Here is a 19,374-nt window from a genome sequence, read left to right as displayed (position 1 = left end):
TCAGAGGCATGTTCAGAAAGCTTAATTAACATTTTTGTTGTGATTCCCAAAGTAAAAGGAAATACAACCAAATCTTAAACTTTTATAGAATGTATCCCAGTAAAGTGCTTTTTCAGATTCTTGTTTTCACTTTGGTTTATTTTGATTTATGTTATCTTATCGGCAATCAGAAATGATGTAGGTATTATTGCTGTGACTAAACTAAAACAAGATTTTTGTTAAAAGTACCCAGATCATATCAGTGGGAATAAATTCCACTGGCTTCAGCGTATTTTTCCTAAAAGGGTCTATGTATTTGTAAATATTGTAACTCAAAGTATATGTTCTCATAGACTAAAGTTTCACCTTGAGACATTTTTCAATTAAGTTTGCTTCTTTTGGGGAGTTAGTATTGGCTGTCCCCCACCCCCTTATTTTTACATATGTCTGTAAGCTGCCAAGTCCAGCAGGCCCGGCTCAGCCCTTGGTTTATTCTCGGCCGCCTCTTCTCCCTTTCTGGAAGAGGGAGAAGTATTTGCTTCCCTTGGCAGCTCTAACACCATCCTTGCGTGCCTGCCTGCCTTCCTGCTTCCCTGCCTGTGATTCCTCAGTTCTTTACACCTGAAATGGTGGTGTATCGTTAAGGTCTCTTCTTTGCCCTCCTTTACGTGCCATTTTTCTGTTACCAAGGAGTCATAGACTGCCTCCTGTCTATGAGCTGTTGAGGTTCCAATCTAGCTCTTCCGTCTTGGATTCCAGACCCATTTGTCCAGCTGCACACGAGATGCCTTTGCTTTCAAGTTCTCCTGATCGTACTCAACATGTACAAACCAGAACTCGTTGTAGTATCTCCCCAGACCTGCTTCTAGTTCTCTATTCCCAACTTCAGCTGCTAGCACAGCCACCTACCAAGATGTCTAAAGCAGAGCTCTGTAAGTCACATGGAGTCTTTGATACCTTCACCTCCCACTGCCAGGTAATCACCCAGTACTCTGGGTTCTGTCTTCTAGAATCTTTTATTCTTCCTTTCTCTGGGCTTTCAGAGCTTGGTTCTTAGTTCCGGCTCCCAGCAGACCCCTTGTCAGTTACTCGGTACTCCATTCCCTTCCCAGGCACGGCTGCCTTACATTCATCTCACACCTCTGAAGCCCTACCTCTTGGTATCAAGTCATACCTGGAAACATGTTTGGAAATAAATGAAGTAAATGACCCAATTCTCTCATGTAACAAGTAACAGTGCAGGTGAGTCAAAGACAATGGAGAATAAATAATGGAGAATTCAGAATTTCCTCACAAGTGGACATTAAGCCTTTATTTTTTAGGAAACAGTGTTCCAGATGTGTCCGGTAAGGGGAACTGAACTATCAGTAAAGTTATACACACTTATACACAGAGGGAGCCCACTTTTTATTTAAATAGTCTCCTAGTATACTTGAATGATTTATAGTAATGTTTAAACAACATTCAATTGTTAACTGTTTACTATGTTTGGCACTATACCTTCAGATATTCCGAAATTGTTATAGTTTTCTGGTCAGGATCCCAGTGACTTTTTTTTTCTTTTCCATTTAACCTCAGTTATCTCCCTCATGCCCACATTACACATAACTCACCAGAGCAAGGAGAGGGAGGCACTGGTCTTTGACTAAAGCGTGTCGTTTTAAGATTCTGATCAAAGTACAAGAGAGATTGTTGGCTGGAAAAACTACCACAGCTCAGCCTTGACCAAGGTACAGTGTGTTCCTTAGCCCCTTCCGGTCCTGTGAAGCGAGGGAACAATCAAGATCTCTACTTTGTGTCTTACTTGACAATAAATGACACAGACATAAGTAAGTCACCATAAATTCATGTGACTTCACACATGTTCTCTCCCCTTTGATAAATAATGAAAGACACCATTACTCACTTCAGATGCAGCGGATGACCTAGCATACAGAAATGTCAGTTGTTTTAGCAAGCCTCAAAAGACTGAGTCAGCTTTGAATTTTCTATTCAGAGAGTGTGGTTAATAACTGGGAAGTTTCACAGGACGCCTGACGAAATCATTTCACACCCTTGCTCAGAAAAGTGACAGGGTGTTTGACTCGCATGAATTGGTTCTTTTTCTTTAAAAACACATCATTATTCTTTACCTCACAGAAACAACTTTTACCTGAAAAGTCTTAGAAGCATTTTTCTTTTTCAGAGCGGGAAACAGACTGCTTTTTTTTTTTTTAAGGGGGTGGGGTGCAAGGTCCAATAGTGACTCGTGCGCAAAGGTGTGAATGAAACTTAGACTTCTTACCTCTTTCCTCTCTCTGTCCCATTTTCTTTCATAATAGTGAACAATCTTTAGGCCTCCATATGATGTGTGATGATTTGGCAGAAGAGGAATAAGCTACAACACAAGCAAACAGTGCAGAGAGATGTATGATGTGTGTTGACATTTCAACTTAATTAGTTTTGTTTAGGTTTTATGCTTCAGTAATCAATTTTCAAAATATAAAACACCCCTAATGATATTCTGGCTCTTTCTATGATAAAATACCTTGAAAGGATGTATCATAACCTTTATGGCAGAGAGATTGTCTTTAAGATGTGCTTGATATGAAATCCCAGAGAGAAAAATCTTTTGAGTCCCTGGGTCTTTGGGGATTATGTCATAAACCCAGAATATAAGCATACTTTTAAAATCAATTACAACTGCTTCCCTTTACTGTGTCTACTGATCTTTGACCTGAGTTGAAAAGGTTTTTTTTCTCCCTCTCCTCTATAATGTTGTTAAAAAGACATTGGACCTATGGGTACTGGGACTTAAATTGAATTTTCTTATATGGAAAAAAGGAAAAAAATTGGATTGGGTGTTAGGTCATAGCAATAACTAGGCCTTTCCTTATGAAGATTGGATCCGTGCCTGTCTTGTGTTAGCGTTGTGATGGTCCATCATCCACAGAATCACACAGACCACACCGACGCTATTCACTGCATTGCAGATTCATCTTCCTGTCTGCTGCTGCTTTGAAGATCTTGTCAGAAGCTCATGATGAGAGGCTGGTTAGCACTTGGGATGACGATAGCACATGAGAGCCTTTTGTTCGTTCTCTGGGTCAGGACTTCACATTGATCCCAAAGGCTTTGGAGAATCTGTGGGTAGAAGCCCCAGTGTGTTGCTGTGATAATGTTGCCACAGTTCCTCAGTCCTTGATTAAAACCTAGCTCTGCAGTCAGTACTATTCAACTATTACCAAATACAGGACGCAGTAATACATTGTCTATTATCATTGAAGAAAATAACGATGTTGTGATTTGAAGAAATGTTATATAAGATTATTTCAGTCTTCACTTATCATCCTCCTCCCAACCATTTATTGTGGAAGACTTTCCGAGGTGCGCTGTCATGAAATCTAGAAGAACTGCGTAGTGTTTTGGTGAACCACATTGGAGACACACCTCTTTGGGAAGTGACAGCTTCTCCAGAGAGGACCTTTGGCTTCGGAGTGGGCCCAGCCAGAGTCTGAGTCCAGGGCTTGCCACATTGGGCTGTGGGTCCGTGGGCCAGTTGACTTAACCTTGTGGGGTGTTGTGGGCATATGAATCCTCTAGCAGAGCCCCTGGCATGTAAGAAGTGCTTAATAAGTCTTGTTCCTTTTCTCTGTGAAAGTTGTGCATTTCCCTCTGGTGGAGGGCATTCACGGCCCCAGATTCCCTGTCGGATCCTCCTTCAGTTCCCCATGATGGAATGCACAAAGGAGCGGGTGGGCAGAACATGGTGTTGGCTCTTTGTGCATTCATGCCACATGTGTGCCAGAGTCCGGGTACCACTACCGCGTGTGCCAAATAACCCTCCTTCCTCTTTCCGCAGGTGCCTGAGATCATCAGCTCCATCCGCCAGGCCGGGAAGATTGCCCGCCAGGAGGAGCTCCATTGCCCATCGGAGTTTGACGACACATTCGCCAAGAAGTTCGAGGTGCTCTTTTGTGGCCGGGTGTCGGTGGCGCACAAGAAGGCCCCGCCAGCCCTAATCGATGAGTGCATTGAGAAGTTCAATCACATCAGTTGCAGCAGGAAAGCCGAATTTGACTTGGTCTCCCAGAATTCTGAGACCACCAATCCCGTGGGAGGGTTTTCCTTCACGGATAGGTTCCGATCTGTGCTCCAGCCCTCCGGCAATGGGGAGCAGGGCCGGCGGCCAATGCGCAAATCCTTCTCCCAGCCCGGGCTGCGCTCTTTGGCCTATAAGAAGGAATTTCAAGATCGAAGCTTTCGAAGTAATAGTTTCTTCAGCTCTTTTGAGGAAAATGACATTGAGAACCACCTCATCAGTGGACACAATATTGTGCAGCCAACAGATATTGAGGAAAATCGAACTATGCTCTTCACGGTAAAATATCATCAAGCTTTGTGCTTATCCCAGTCTGAGATACGTGTTGGAAAGATCATTTGCTTCATTAAGTGAAGATTCTTAGTAAATTGCTTTTGGATTTATGTGTGAATCCATATATTTTTATACTGAATAGCTCTGTTCTCATGATAAAATCCTTACTTTAGTCCTAAGCCCTTAAAATCATCAAGGAGAAACGTAAAGAGAATCCGTTTTATATCCTTGTCTAACTTTTGTCTTTCCCCACCCTGTGGTTGTAAAGACACCTTTTTAATGTGGAAAGGACACAGTTAATATGTGTAAGAGAGGCCCACAAAGGGATTTTTAAAAATGTATATTAATTTCAAGTAATACATTGCAACAAAATATTTTTGGAAAATACTCCCTCTTTACTATTTTTATTAATTTATAAAACATTTAGCCTTTGTTAATCAGGATAACAGGTTATGGGGATAACATGATAGTTGAAATTCATACCCAAACTGAAATATTAGTTTAGCCAACTGCCTACTCACGTTTTTTCTAGAAGAAGTTGGGTTAAACTGATAGCCAAATACCCGAAAAAGAATGGACAGGGAAGCTGTCGCTGGCAGTTGGGGTTCCTGGGTCCCCTGCTGATCTGGGTTCTTCTTGTCAGACTTCCCCCCCCCCCCGTCCAACCCCCCGGTCCCCTGGGTCTGGGCTGATGGGACTCCTCAGAACTGTCCTAAGAGTGAACTACCTGGCCTCTGACCATACAGGGAAATCATTGTTCCTCAGCCCCTCTTTTCTGCTGCTGCTTTGGCTTAAGTCTGGCCAGCATTTTACAGTAAAATTATCTTCAATGTAACATTTTTGTGCCCAACTCATAGCAGTGAGATGGCTGAGGAGTAAGGAAGCTGGCCACTTACGTGAATGCTGTGTGGATATATGCAGGTTTAAGATCAAGATAGCGAGAGTAAATAGGACTGATGTGTTTTTCTTTTCATCATTGACCTAGTACACCGAAGAGAGTGCTGTACTGGCAGTCAGACTTGTGCTTTAATCTATATTTAAAAAAAAAAAAGTCTCTCGGTGTCATGGGGAAATCTGCTCAGTACATTTATTTTCAAATCCTTATTGTGTGATTGCTGTATACAGGGTCCCTTGCAACACACTAGAAATACAACAGTGACCAAGACACGTGGTCCCTGCCCACGTGGAATTTAGATTCCAGTGATAGAGACCAACAACTCATTGCAAGTAATTATCTCCTTACAGTTGTGATAAATGCTGCAAAAGAGAAGTAGAGGATGCTGAGAGAGCATCTGGGGAATCAGGGAAGGTTTCTTTGAGGAAGTGATTTTCACTGAGCAGAGGTTTCAGTGTGGCCAACTAGAAGAGTATCCTGGGTTCAGGAAGCAGCAGGTGAGAAGGCCCTGGGGAGGGACGGAGTACAGTTAGCAGTGTGGCTCTGGCCCCAAGTCCTCTCTGCCTTAATGAGGTCTGTTAGGGTGACTCACATCAGTAAGGCAATGTTACTTAATGCTAGTGCTCTAACTTTCAAAAGTCAGGTAAGTAGTATGGGAATGCCTAATATACAATATGTACTGCACAAATGGTAGGCTATTTTAACAAAAATTTAAAAAGACTTTTCAGTAAAAAATAATCATTGGAAAGTGTTTTGGAAGTTTTAAAAGAAAAGCTTATTTCCTGGAAGATTCACTTATGTGGAAGCCTCACTTCCTTACATGGGAAGGGTGGGTTGTGGGATCTGAGGCTCTGTTGCTAACATTTTTTTTAAAAAGTTAGGCCCTCCCCAGGGCCTTCTCACCTGATATCAGAGCCTTCCATCTCAAAGAAGGCTGCCGTCTTACATCTTACGTAGGTGGATGCACTAAGGTGTCCTGTGCTACCTGAAATCCATTGGATAAATTAAAGCCTTTGAAATGATTTTCTACAGTGAGACTCAGAATCGTGCCACTTTTATCCTTGGTTTTTCATAGGTCATGGAATGAGAAAGTTAGTGTGATAAATTTGAATTCAACTTTCATGAAAAGCTGGTATCTTTTTTTGTTTGTCTTTTAAGATTGGTCAATCTGAAGTTTACCTCATCAGTCCTGACACCAAAAAGATCGCATTGGAGAAAAATTTTAAGGAGATATCTTTTTGCTCTCAGGTAAATGGAGACAGGTTATTGACTCAATAGCAGTTGAGTTTTTAATTGTATTATTTTATTCTGTCATTCATCAGAAGTGCTAAAAATGGTCACAAGATGTAGGCTTTCTAAGTCTTTGATTTGTGTTCTTGCATTTCCTTCGTTTTTGCTTTGGTATATTAAGGCAAAATATAAATGTAATTTTGAAATTAAGCATGTTGTTCTTAGCAACAATGACCTAGTGGAGAAAATAGATTTTTTTTTTTCCCCAGTTGGTGGTAATGTTTCCCCAGTCATGATTTCCAGGTGTGTGTGTGTGCGTGTATGCACACACATATATGTATATATGTATATATATGTATATATGTATACATATATACATGTATATATGTATATATATGTGTGTGTATATATATATAGCTGTATATTCCAGGTGTGTGCATTTTTTATGTATACATTCATATATACATTCAAATGCATATTTTTAAATACTTATTTCTCCTTTACAAAAGTTTAGAACTTTTTTCTGAAAAGTACCAATCATCATTGTTTCTTCTTCCTTAACATATAATAATAGACAGTGATTATTTTTTAGCATGTTTTACTCATAATACTGTCTACTGGAGTTCTTTCTTGATAATCTCCTGGGTGTGTTTCAGAGAGAGATTTTGGAGAATGTGTCAGTTAGAATGAGCTATGCCAATTTTACTCAGGACCTTCCTAACAAATAAGAGATCACTTAAAGTTATTGTTTGGCTATTTTTTAAACTCTGACTTCTCTAGTCCTCACTTCCATTTTCTCATAATTAATAAGATGATGAAAATATCATTGTTTGTTATGACATGACTTACTTAAGGATTCAAAAGGGATTTCTTTTCAAAACGTGAAAATAATGTTCCTTAATAGATTGAAGATAATGTTCCTTAATAGATGTTACAAAGGAAAAGTTTTTCCAGATCATATTCCCCTGAGAAATACCCTATGCTTACGTTGCTGTTGCAGAACATTGATTGAGATGCCAGCTTACGTCAGTGATAGCCCATTTATTGGAAAATATTTGATCTGAAAGTGAGATTATCTACAGAATTTTTATCGTGATTTGTTACTTCTATTGAAATGCTAATGTTAAATGTTTGCTTTTCCATGTGATAGTTTTATGACTTCCTAAAGGGTGCAGTTTATAAGTTTACATAATCACCTGAACTTTGAGCTATCAGCATTCATATCTTTGCATGCTGATGTTCTCAGGAGATACTGACACGTTAATATTTATAGACAATATCTTATGTGTGTTAAGGTGCCTCTTAGCTGATACTTTCAAAACAAGGTTAGATGTTAATATTTATTAAAAAATAAATATTTAAATATTTATTTAAATATTTATTTAAAAAATAAATATTTATTAAAAAATATTTATTAAAAAGAGCTCTTAGGAAACTATGTAGAGCCTTGGCTTTAATATCTTATGTTTAAACGCTTCTATACTCTGACTAATTTTTGACTCAGTTTTCATACCACTTTACTTCAGTATTTACTTGTTTGTTATTTTAGAAGTATACGTATGTTTTAAGTCTTTTAAACTTTGTGTCTGTGTGTTTACCGTCTGTATATGTAGGTATGTGTATGTGTACAGTTGTGTTTTCTTTGTTAATCTTTGGTCTGCTTTTGACTTCCCAAGCAGCTTTTTATTTTTTGATACCTAAGAAAGTTTGCATTTTTGTGTCAGCTTTTCTCCACTTCCTTTTAGTACTAAAATGAGCATTAAAAACTCCCATTTTTCAGATCTTCTCTTATTGTGAGGATAAACAGAGTAACATTTTAGAAGAACAATGTTAATCATCATTTGAGAGATGTTTTTAGAGATTTGAAACATCTGAAAAAAAATTTTATAGTGTTCTTTCAAACAGTGCTGTGTAAATCTTCAGTAGCCGTTCTGGCAGTGGTGCCTCTTTTGGATACAACTCAACATTCCTTCTGCTTTCTCTCCCTTCCACAGGGTATTAGACACGTGGACCACTTTGGGTTTATCTGCCGAGAGTCTTCAGGAGGTGGAGGCTTTCATTTTGTCTGTTACGTGTTTCAGTGCACAAATGAAGCTCTGGTAAGCCAGATTGAGCAGTTCTTGCCTTGAAACCTTATCTACAAGGAATTTCAACCTCACTCATTTTTCTTTCCTTAGCAGAACCATATAGCCTCGTTGATATGTCATTTTTTGGTTTTAGTTATTCATTCATGACTATTGAATAACTGGTCAGTGCACATCTGAGACTTATTTGGGTGTGCATTTCAATTTTTATTATTTTTGAAGGACCTCCTTGCTTGTATCCTCTGGGTTTGCAATTTAAAAATGTCGTTTTGGACTTTTGATCAGAGGAATTGGCTTTCTCACTCAGTATTGAATTTGTGTTTTTAGTTTTTGCCTTACGTCCTCTAAGAGCCTTGAGCATCTATTTTGGTAGTGTTTCTCAGGCTGTAATCCTAGCAGTTATTATGATTATTATCCGCTAATCTGTGATGAACCGTCCAAAAAACTCTACGAAGCCTTTCCAAAGAATTGTGAAATTTCAGCCCATCTCACTTTAAGTTGACTTTTTGCTAGCTACAGTCTCTCTTCTCTTTGATCAGGTTGATGAAATTATGATGACCCTGAAACAGGCTTTCACAGTGGCTGCGGTGCAGCAGACTAAAGCGCCAGCCCAGCTGTGCGAGGGCTGCCCCCTGCAGGGCCTGCACAAGCTCTGTGAACGGATAGAGGGTGAGTAGCGGTCCCTCTCAAGCTTTGCCATAGTGGGAGCTGAAGGTCCCAGGGAAACCAGATGATCTGCATTCATTGAAAGGTTCTGCCCAACAGAGGCTTGTATGAGTTACTGGGATTGTAGGTGAACTTTCATTGTACAGTGAATGTCTTCCATTTGTCAAGTATTATGCTAGGTATGTGTGATTTGAAGATAGAAATCCGGGCCCCCTTCTACAATCTCCCCTCCGAGGGACTCTGAGGGTAGTGGAGGAGTTAAGGAAAAAAGATTACAAAACCATTCGTGTTAATCAACATTGTGTGAGTGGTGAGTCACATTGGCTACTATGGAGGGATCTAGTAAGATAAGAGCTAAAGAAGATCCAACAGGAGTCTCAATTAGAAGGTCATTGGTAGTGTCAGCCCGAGCAGTTTTAATGGATTGGAGGGGACAGAAGACTGGTTGCAGTTGCAGAGTGAATGGGAAAGAATAAAAGAAGTACTGACTGAGTATAGCCAGAGAAATCTGACTTAAGGAGAAACTGTAATGTTATGATTTGGCAGCTGTTATTTATTGAGTATTTACGATGTGCCAGGCATCCGGCTAGGTGCTTTCTTTCACACGTATTCTGGTCCATTTAATTCTTACCACATTGTGGGAGGAAAAGGGACTATTCCTTTCGTGCATTATAGGGATAAGTAAGTTGAGGATTAGAGACGTCTAAGTGTAAACTAGTGTAAACTAGGAATAAACTCGTCCAGGTCAGCCCCAGGTAGGAAAGCCCCAGATATTACCTGCCACCAAAGCTGTCCTCCCAGGAGAAAGCCATGCTGTGGGAAGAGCCAGCTGACTTTACTTTTTACAATCGGAAGGGTTTGAGGAAATGCAGAGCCTGAGAGACCACAAGAGTCAGGCAGAGCCTGAGGGACCACATGGGTCAGATTGGAATAGAGGAATTCCCTCCTGAGGGATGGTGGGGGAATCTGCCTCAGGCGGGAAGAGAGAAAGCAGCTCTGTCTCTGGGACTGCAGGAGGGGCCCAGGGGCAAAGACAGAACCAGGGAACCCATGAAGCAGCGCCAGGGTTGCTCATCAGAGGGAACCCGGAAGCTGAAGGGGTTCATCCCTCTCTTGTCTTGATTTTTCATTTTGTTCCACTTATGGGAGGATTTCTAAAACTTGTTTTGCGGGTGTTTTTGATGGGAATCACAGATTTAAGCAACCCACGTTATTGTAAAAAGGAAACAAAGATTGATTGTTTCCCATGTTACTAGACTACTTATCAGCTCTACTTGGGTAAAGAAAAACGGCATTACCATTTAAATCTGATTTCCCCTTTTTTATAATTGTAGTAAAAATATACATAACCAAATGTATCGTTTTAACCTTTTTTAAGTGCACAGTTCAGCGGCGTGAAGCACATTCATATTGTTGTGCAGCACCACCGTTTGTCTCCAGAACCCTTTCATCTTTATGAACTGAAACTTAGTAAACATCAACTCCCAACATCCCCCTGTCTCCAGCCCCTGGCAACCGCCATTCTTTCCGTCTCGATGAATGTGACACTCTAGGTGTTTCACAGAGTATTTGTCCTTTTTTGTCTGGCTTATTTATTTAGCACACTGTCCCCTATGTTCAGTCATGTTGTAGCATGTGTCAGAATCTCATTTCTTTTTTAGGCTGAATAATATTCCGTTGTGTGTATGTACCACATTTTATTCATCCATTCATCTGTTGGGGGACCTTTGGATTGTTTCCACCTTTTGGCTCTTATGAATGATGCCACTGTGAGTGGTGGTGTATAAATACCTGTTCAAGTACCTGCTTTCATTTCTTTTGGGAATATGCCCAGAACTGGAATTGCTGGGTCCTACGGTAATTCTGTGTTTTAATTTTTTTGAGAAACTGTCATACAGTTTCCATAGTGGCTGCACCATTTTATATTCCCATCAGCCATTTCTCCACGTCTTTGTCAACACTTGTTGCTTTCTGCTTTATTTTTAAATGATAACCATCCTAATGGGTGTGAAATAGTATCTGATTTCCCTTTTCAAATGAGATAAATTGACAATTTTCATCTTAAGGTTTTCACAGTTTCATTTGCTGGGATTATAGTGCTCTTTAAAAATGAATCAAAATGATTGATTAATATATTTCATCTGTGTTTTCCTAGTTGCCACTATTTGTTGATATTGTACAAAATATATCTGGGAACAAGAAAAGTTGTACTTTAACTAGACATCCCATCTGAGAGGATCACTAACCCTTTCCTTAGTGGTTGTCAAGATAAAGTGAACGATGACAGAAATGTCCCGTAAGAGCTTATTAAGAAGCCAACAGTGACTTTGGCTTTTAAGATAAAGCAGATCGTGGTCTGTAGGAATTGGAAAGATTCCAGAGTTACACTTGATAAATCTTTCTTTGGTCTGGCTTAGCTTTCAGAAAGTTACAACTGAAAAGTTTAATCAGGATAGGGATTTTATAGCTGTAGTTTTGGAATTATCATTTAATTCATCTTTTTACCTGATAAAATCCAAGCAAAGCAGAAAGATGTGCTGATGTAAAAACATTGAATAGCGCAGTGAGAAGGTTGGTGAAGGTATATTTTCCTCCCTGCTGGGAAGCATTTTTGGCTCATTATTAGGGGAGATGCTGATTACTTTATGAACAGTTCCAGGCTCTTGCTTTTGCTGTATTGCATTCTAATAAGTAGAATGAAGTGGTTTAGTAAAGCTCATTGCATGTTCCCATAAGTGTAGCTCTAATAGGAACTTATGGTCTGGCCGAGAACTCCATAAATCGTGGACAGGACCTGTGACATGGCTACAAAAAAAAAAAAAAGACTTAAAGACTGTTTTGTTCATTGATATAGTCACGTTATGCCCCGGAATGTATAGAATAGAATAAATATGCCGTACATGTTAATTACACTGGACACGCCATTCTAACATGCGCTTACAACATGTAAGAGGTACAGTTGAGTTCGGGTCTCTATTTGATTGGTGTACCACTGCTAGTAGTGCTTACGTAGTATTTTACTTATTTTAAATTCAGAGGAGCATTTTCAGAATTACTAGAATGAATTATGCTTTCACTAAAAATGAAAAAAAAAAAAAAGTTCAGCTGAGGTTTCCCTTGGCTTTCCAAGTGAATTTGCCTTTGGCAGAGCCAAACCATTCATCAGAGCTCCCACTCCTATGAGCCTTTCAGCACCTCCTGTGTGAAGGTGGCCTCACCAACAACTGGGCTAGAGGGATTGGGGATTGCAGTTTGAGAATGGCCTTGACTCTGGTTACCTTTTTCTGTGTTGTTCCTCGCCTCCCTTCCCCTTATAAAGCCCTTTGGCATCACGTGGACCATGCCCCTTTCTTGCTGCAGAAAGCACCCAGGAGGGGCTGTGGAAGGTGCACAGTGAATGGAGTGGACCTGGGTGGGATGCAGCAGGCAGGGCCTCATGAATAGACCTAATGAAGACAACGATACAACTTGTCGAAGGATCTCTCCGTACCTGCTGGATACGGAGAATAGTCTGCATTGCGTGAATTCACCTAAGGTTGTTAGAAGTGTATAATCAGTCTAACTCTTCTGAGAGCTTGGGGTTTCTCTCCACATGTGAATGTGTCTTGGCAAACAGAACAGTATGTCTAAAACAGGATGCTGACAGTGTGACAGAGACCTCCTCCACACGCAGGGAGGAGTTTTCATTAGTGATTACTGTGGGCTTATTTTACTCATAAATTTAAACACTATTTTGATTCAGCATTCAAGTAGTTAGTCCAGTAAAATCAACTCTCTGCCTCCCTGGCTTGTAGGACCTGAGAGCTTCCTGGAAGGGCACCTGCATTGTACTCTGACAAAAACCTGTCTGTCCTTTCTGCACTCTTACCCACCTGTGAATTCACTTTGGTATTGAAGCGCCCGTGTGTCTATGGGTAAAGGGAGGCAGTGAGGGTTTAAGAGACGTCTCTGGAGGCAAACAGATATGGTTCAGATTCTAACTCTGTCCCTGACTTAGCTAATGAACTTCGATGAAATACTTGACTTCACGGTGCCTCAGCTTCTTCATCTGTATGTTGGGATTGCTAAAAATAGTGCCCACTTTATTATTTTGAGGATTAAATGAGATTATGCATGTAGTGTTGAGCAAAGTGGCGCAGCAATTACTTAAGAAAGATTGGCCTTAATTTTTATGGTGGCCTCTTAGGATTTTCTTAGCAAAATAAATAAATAAACAAAGGTGGGAGGGAGGAAGGACTTTCTGGAAGCTGCAGTGGCTGCAACAGTTTGAGAAGGGGCAGCAGCCCTGCCACTGCATGTGAGGAGTGTGGGGGCTCTGCCTCAGCTGCACTGGTTGGGGTAAGGGGGTCCTGGGGCAGTTGTGGCTGCTGGTGGGCTCCTGACCTCGGACAAGTCACCTAGTTTCTCTAGACCTCAGCAAACTCATCTGTCACAAGGAAGTGTGATTTCTAATTCCCTGTTCCAAATTTGAGAGGAGTCCCCTCCTGGTTCTCCTAGTGTGTGGCTCACTCTAGGGAGGAGAAGGGAGTGGCAGGTGGATAAGAAGAGGACTTCCCTGGAAATAGAAGTACAGGCATACCTTAGAGATACTTTGTGTTTGGTTCCAGGCCACCACAATAAAGCCAACATCGCAGTAAAATGAGTCACACACATATTTTGGTTTCCCAGTACATATAAAAGTTACATTATATTGTGTAGTAGCATTACATTAAAAAAATGTGCATACCTTAATTAAAAAATACTTTGTTGCTAAAAAATGTTAACCATCTTCTGAGCCTTCAGCGAGTTACAATCTTTTTGCTGGTGGTTGCCACAAACCTTCAATTGATAAAAAACACATCTTCAAAGCACAATAAAGCCAAGTATAGTAAAAGAAGGTATATCTGTAATAGACAGCAATTTTTTTTATGGTAGTTTAGGTCAGTAAATCCTTTCATTCTAAATCTCATCATGTGTAACATTTATCTCTGGCACCAAGAAAAGACAGAACAAGGTCTGAGCCGTATATGTGTGAAGAAAGAACTCTTCTGTACTATCAATTACTAATGGGCACTAAAACTGACTTTATTTTTATGACTTTTTCTCATAGTCCTCTGTAATGGTAGTTAAATGGTCTTAAGACTATCAGTAAGCAAGTGGTGTTAAAAAGAAAGTTGTTACCATGTGACTCAGTTTTCTGTGAAGGAGCCTAACGGGCAAGAGAAAACTGTTGGTCAGTATTCAGATGGGGTAGTAAGTGTCTCTCCTTAAGAAAAGTGGTCAAGTTGATAAGTAAATACTCATGAGAATTTATCATGTTCTGAGGACTATGTTTTGACTGTATGAGATATTTTAACATGGAGTGATGGCGAAAAACATAATTTGGAACCATGCAGACGTGAGGTAGAGTCCAAGGTGATGGTCTTCGGAAATTACGTCAGCTCTCTGGGCCTCAGTTTCCTTAACTGTAAAATGGGGATAATCGAATCCTCCTCATCAGATTGTTGTGAATATTAAATGAAACGATGCAAGTCTGATGTTTAAGACAGCACCTGATACGTGAGGGTGTAACTGAAATATGTTCACCGCTGTCATCATCAGATCAAAATTTCCATGAAACCTCAAACGCCTGAAGTGGGGGTGGAGGGTAAGAGCAGAAAGGGAGTGAGTGTGCAAGTGTTCATTCCACCTCATCACTTTTACGTATGTTTTTATCTCTCCTTTGTTTCTCTTCTAGGAATGAATTCTTCCAAAACCAAACTAGAACTTCAGAAGCACCTGACAACATTAACTAACCAGGAACAAGCAATGATTTTTGAGGAGGTTCAGGTACAATACTAGGTTTTAATCTCCATCTGGAAAGAAGAGGCAGCAGCTTACCTGTGAAGTGTTTTGATAAAAAAAAAAAAAAAAACACACAAAAAAAACACATAGCAAACCAGAGCTGTCACAGCCCGGAGAAGTGGCCCTTAGTTCCTCTTGGTTTAAGCTTTAACAGCCCCAGGGAGGGGCCAGATTCACATCAGTTCTTGGTTTTCATGTGAAAACCACAAAACTAGGGAAGTGTGCCCTTAAAAATATTTTAGAATGAGAAAAAGGAAATTATAAAGTGGAAAGAGCATCAGCTTGGGATAGACAGCCTGGACTTTGGTCCCCGAGCCCTCGTATGGTCCATGGGAAGCCTCTGCCAGCTCCTTCCTGCTCAGGATTTCAGCCTGAAGTGTGGGAATTGAAGGAGACGACATTTTATACGTGAAATTGCACATTAATTGTTGCTCTCTTTTATTGCTTTTGTTTTGACATTAAATTTAGATGGTATCTACTTAAAGCTATATATCAGACTTTAACATAAACACAAAATACAAAACAAAAACCAAGCCCATGAGCTTTCTGCATTAAACCTAGAAACTCGCTCTCGTCCTTGCTTTTAGATGGGTCGTATCTCAGGGAAACTATGCTGCATGTGCTGGCGTGCCGGTAGTCAGTTCATTAGGAATCTTTAATGAGCTCATCAAAAATTTCATGTCTGCCATAGCCCAGGGGCATCTTCTGGGGTTTCCTGGCACTTTTCTAGGGAGGAGAGCACATCGGAACAAATATCTCTCTTTGGAGGAAGGAGAGCGACGGGTCCTGCAAATAGACGGGTCATGAATCAACACAAGGCTTGCAGCTGTCCCCTCCTCACTGGGGGAAAGACCGTACAATTAGGGCCCAGAAGCTGTTTTCTGTTAGTGTAAAAAATTAAAGGATTGTCTTTCTTTTAATCACGTTAGAGTTCTCTCAATCCCTGTTCTCTTTCTGTAGTAGGATTGGCATATATTTGTAGAAAGAAAGCATAGGAAGATTTTTAAAAATTTTATAACTAGCTTACAATTTAACAGTTAGGATTTTTAATCGCCTTGTTCTTGTTTTCTTCTGAATCGACTTGAGACACAATACTTGTTTTTTCCCTTGAACGATCTTTAGAATTCAAACAAATTTAATGTGATTTGGACTTGGAATTCATAAATAGATACATGGATGAACAATTTGCTTCTGATAATGCATTTGCAATGGAAGCCAGGGCCTTTTCCCTCTGATGCTGGCACACTTGCTAGTGCTATCCAGTCACTTTGGGGGTCATCTTTCTAGCAAGCATAAAAGAAGCATATTCCTTCTCTAGTGTGAGTTTTCTTTTTTATTTAGACAACACCATGTAGCTTTCCCCAAAACAGTGCGATGAATCAGGATAGGAAATACACAAAATATTTTTCTGCAGCAATGAGAAGTTTTCCAATGGATGTAATTCTGAGATTCACTTTGACCTGTACAAGTTTTTAGACACCCTCATACATTATGGCAGAGACGTTCGAGAAAAGCCATGACACGGTTTTACTTCAAAAATATGTATTCAGTTAGTCCCTAGGTGCTGTTCTAGAAGGCTCTGTAGATTTTTGATTGGTTCAAGACCAAAGAGAAGTCACTGGGTTTGAAAAGCCAGCTCATACTTTGTCCTCCATCTTTGTAAGAGCAGTAATTTTTCTTGAATGATACAAATTTGACACGGATCTCTTCTTCTAATGGCTTATTGAGAGTCTTGTTGAATTATTTCCTCAATGACCATTCAGGGTTTTTATAAAACATTTTATAAACCAAGTCACTTGTTTCTTTTTTTAGGTAGCAGTGCCTGCTGATGTGTTTGAAAATCATACATTTCAAAAAGGTCATAAAGAAAAAGGTGGCTTTGTAGTAGCAGGAGTCCTCTTATAAATCGGATGGCTAATAGTTTCCTTTGTACAGTCTTTCCCACAGAGTAATTTGTTTCTGAAGCACCCTCCCAGGGCACGTTTTCATGAGACAAATGTAATTACTATTGAAATTAATGGTACATGGTTACTTAAATAGTTATTAAAGCATACATAATCTTTATTATGGATGCTTTGTCTGGGTAATGTGCACCCAAACAGAACCATATAAAAAAAGAAATCCGTATGTACCATGCAGATGATGCTGGAGAATATCCCTGCTGCAAATGAGCCAACTCTGAGCAACATGAGAGAATTTAATGCCATACGGCGTGTGGGCATATTGACCCTTCTCTTTATAAGGGGACGCATGATGGGCAACACTGCAAAACCACAGTTTTGTCTATAATCTGTTTGAAATCTGTAATTTACAAGCATATCTAACTGGGCATATGTGAAGATGACTCCTGGGTTCTTACTGTCCTCCAGTGCTGCTCCGCTATTGGCTGAGCGCGCCGACTCCAAACTGGTCCTCTTCAGTATGAAAAACTGCCTTTAAGCCGAAGGAGGGCTAGTGAAGAAAATGTCTCAGAATCTAATTCTCTTTATCTGAATGCCTGTATTTCAGGCAATGACTTAATACTGAGTAGATAAATTTTGTGAAGAACATATATTGATGCCATTGGATTTTCCATGGTTTTAAAAGTATTTCTTATAAGATTTGATTATAATTTTTAGAAAATGTGCTAGAGTATAGTTTCCAAGTGAGCATTGACATTGTAAGTTTCCTCAAAAGACTGCAGACTTCCTCAGCATTCTGGTGTTCATTAACCAGTGTTGGAAATTTATTTTTTGATCCCTTTTACAACCATCTCATAGGCCACTCAGAAATGAGGTGAAGACGCATTTCACAAAATTGGCTTTGTTATTTAACAGTTACTTGTTTCGTGTGGTTTTTATAAAAAAACAACAACACTGTAGTATAACATAACCATAGAAGAGCACACAAGTCAGCGGTGTGTAGGCCAGTGAATCTTTACAAGGTGAGTACACCTGTGCAGCTAGCACCAAGATGAAGGGGTGCTTCCAGTCCCTCAGATTCTGTCCTCGGTTCTACCCCAGGTACCCACCCTCCTGACTCCTGACACCATAGGTTCATTTTGGACAAGCAAGTTAATTTTTCACTGCAAAGTGATGCTATCCAACTTGATTCCCCGTGAGTGTCCTCAGGTTTGTGTCTCTGACTAATGAATGTTTATGAAATGAAATCACCTTGAAGAAATAATGATGGTGAGTCACATGGGAGGCAGTGCAGCCATGACGCCTTGCTAATCATTTATCTCAATACAATGGTAGCCCCTAATCGTGTTCAGTTATTTTAAGGAAGGATTTATTTCTTGACCTTGCATGACCCCAGGAAAACGTATGTCCCTGCTTTAGTGACTTTCCTCTGATGTTGAACGAGCTCTGTGGCACAGCCTCTGCTTCTTGGCTTCAGTTTTTCCTGGACAGCACCTGGGGTAGGACATGGTGCTCAGCGGTAGTCTCATGTTGTGCCTGTTCGAATAGTTTCTTTCAGGTGTATTTTGGGAGAAATAAAATGTTAGTAATACTCCTCTTATTACTGCATTCTTAGCCTTTTGTGATAATTTGAAATAGGTGATCATAAAGAATTTCTCCAAGAAAAATACACATTTTCTTGTGCAAGGAGCCCAAAGGTTGAATTAAAGATACAGAAGAAGAAAGAATGGATCAACCCTCGGGTGCCTGCACCTGCTCAGAGGCTTCTTGTAATTTCTTTCTGCTGCTCTTTCTTGCGCTTTTTTTTTTTTTTTTAATATATAAACTTTATCTTTTAGAATGGTTTTAGTTGTACAGAAAATTGGGTAGAAAGCACAGTGTTCCCACAGAAACTCCCACCTCTGTACCTCCCCCCCCCCCAGCCAGGTTCCCCATTAATAACCTGGTGCCTAAGTGTGGTGTATTTGTTACCATTGCTGAGCTAATACTGATAACGTTATTAATGAATGCCCATTGTGTACATTAGGGCACACTCATGGTGGTGTACATTCTGTAGTTTTGACAGATGTATGATGACACATATCCACCTTTATGGTATCATCCAGAATTGTTTTCCTGCCCTAAAAATCCTCTGTGCTCTGCCTATTCATCTCTCCCTCTCCAAACCCCAGGCAACCACTGACCTTTTTACTGTCTCTAGTTTTGCCTTTCCCAGTGTTATATAGTTGGAATCATACTGTAATTAGCCGTTTAGATTGGCTTATTTCGCTTAATATGCATTTAAGGTCCCTCCAGGTCTTTTCATGGCTTGATAACTCTTTTTAGTGCTGAGTAATAGTCCGTTGTTTGGCTGTACCACAGTTTATCCATTCACCTACTGAAAGATGTCTGGCTGCTTCTCAATTTTGGCTGTTACGTAAATGTTATGTAAACATTTGTGTG

General features: G+C 40.1%; 1 protein-coding gene across 5 annotated transcripts in view; it reads left to right on the top strand.

Moving 5' to 3' along the window:
• The window catches only part of TBC1D1 (TBC1 domain family member 1), a 201,610-nt gene that overhangs the window by 87,852 nt on the left and 94,384 nt on the right, over positions 1-19,374 (top strand). For all 5 annotated transcript variants that reach the window (XR_013993874.1, XM_081057659.1, XM_081057658.1 and 2 more), the window contains 5 exons: positions 3,821-4,339; positions 6,387-6,476; positions 8,453-8,557; positions 9,082-9,211; positions 14,925-15,016. Coding sequence is in view for 4 of the 5 variants with exons in the window: in XM_081057659.1 (XP_080913785.1) it covers positions 3,821-4,339; positions 6,387-6,476; positions 8,453-8,557; positions 9,082-9,211; positions 14,925-15,016 (936 nt within the window). In the remaining variant the exon portion in view is untranslated. The remainder of the gene's footprint in view (positions 1-3,820; positions 4,340-6,386; positions 6,477-8,452; positions 8,558-9,081; positions 9,212-14,924; positions 15,017-19,374) is intronic.

This window comes from Rhinolophus hipposideros (genome assembly GCF_964194185.1).
Source record: "Rhinolophus hipposideros genome assembly, chromosome: 1".
Classification (NCBI taxonomy): Eukaryota; Metazoa; Chordata; class Mammalia; order Chiroptera; family Rhinolophidae; genus Rhinolophus; species Rhinolophus hipposideros.
The sequence above is the reverse complement of the archived record's forward strand: the minus strand, read 5'-3'. Positions and strand labels throughout refer to the sequence as shown.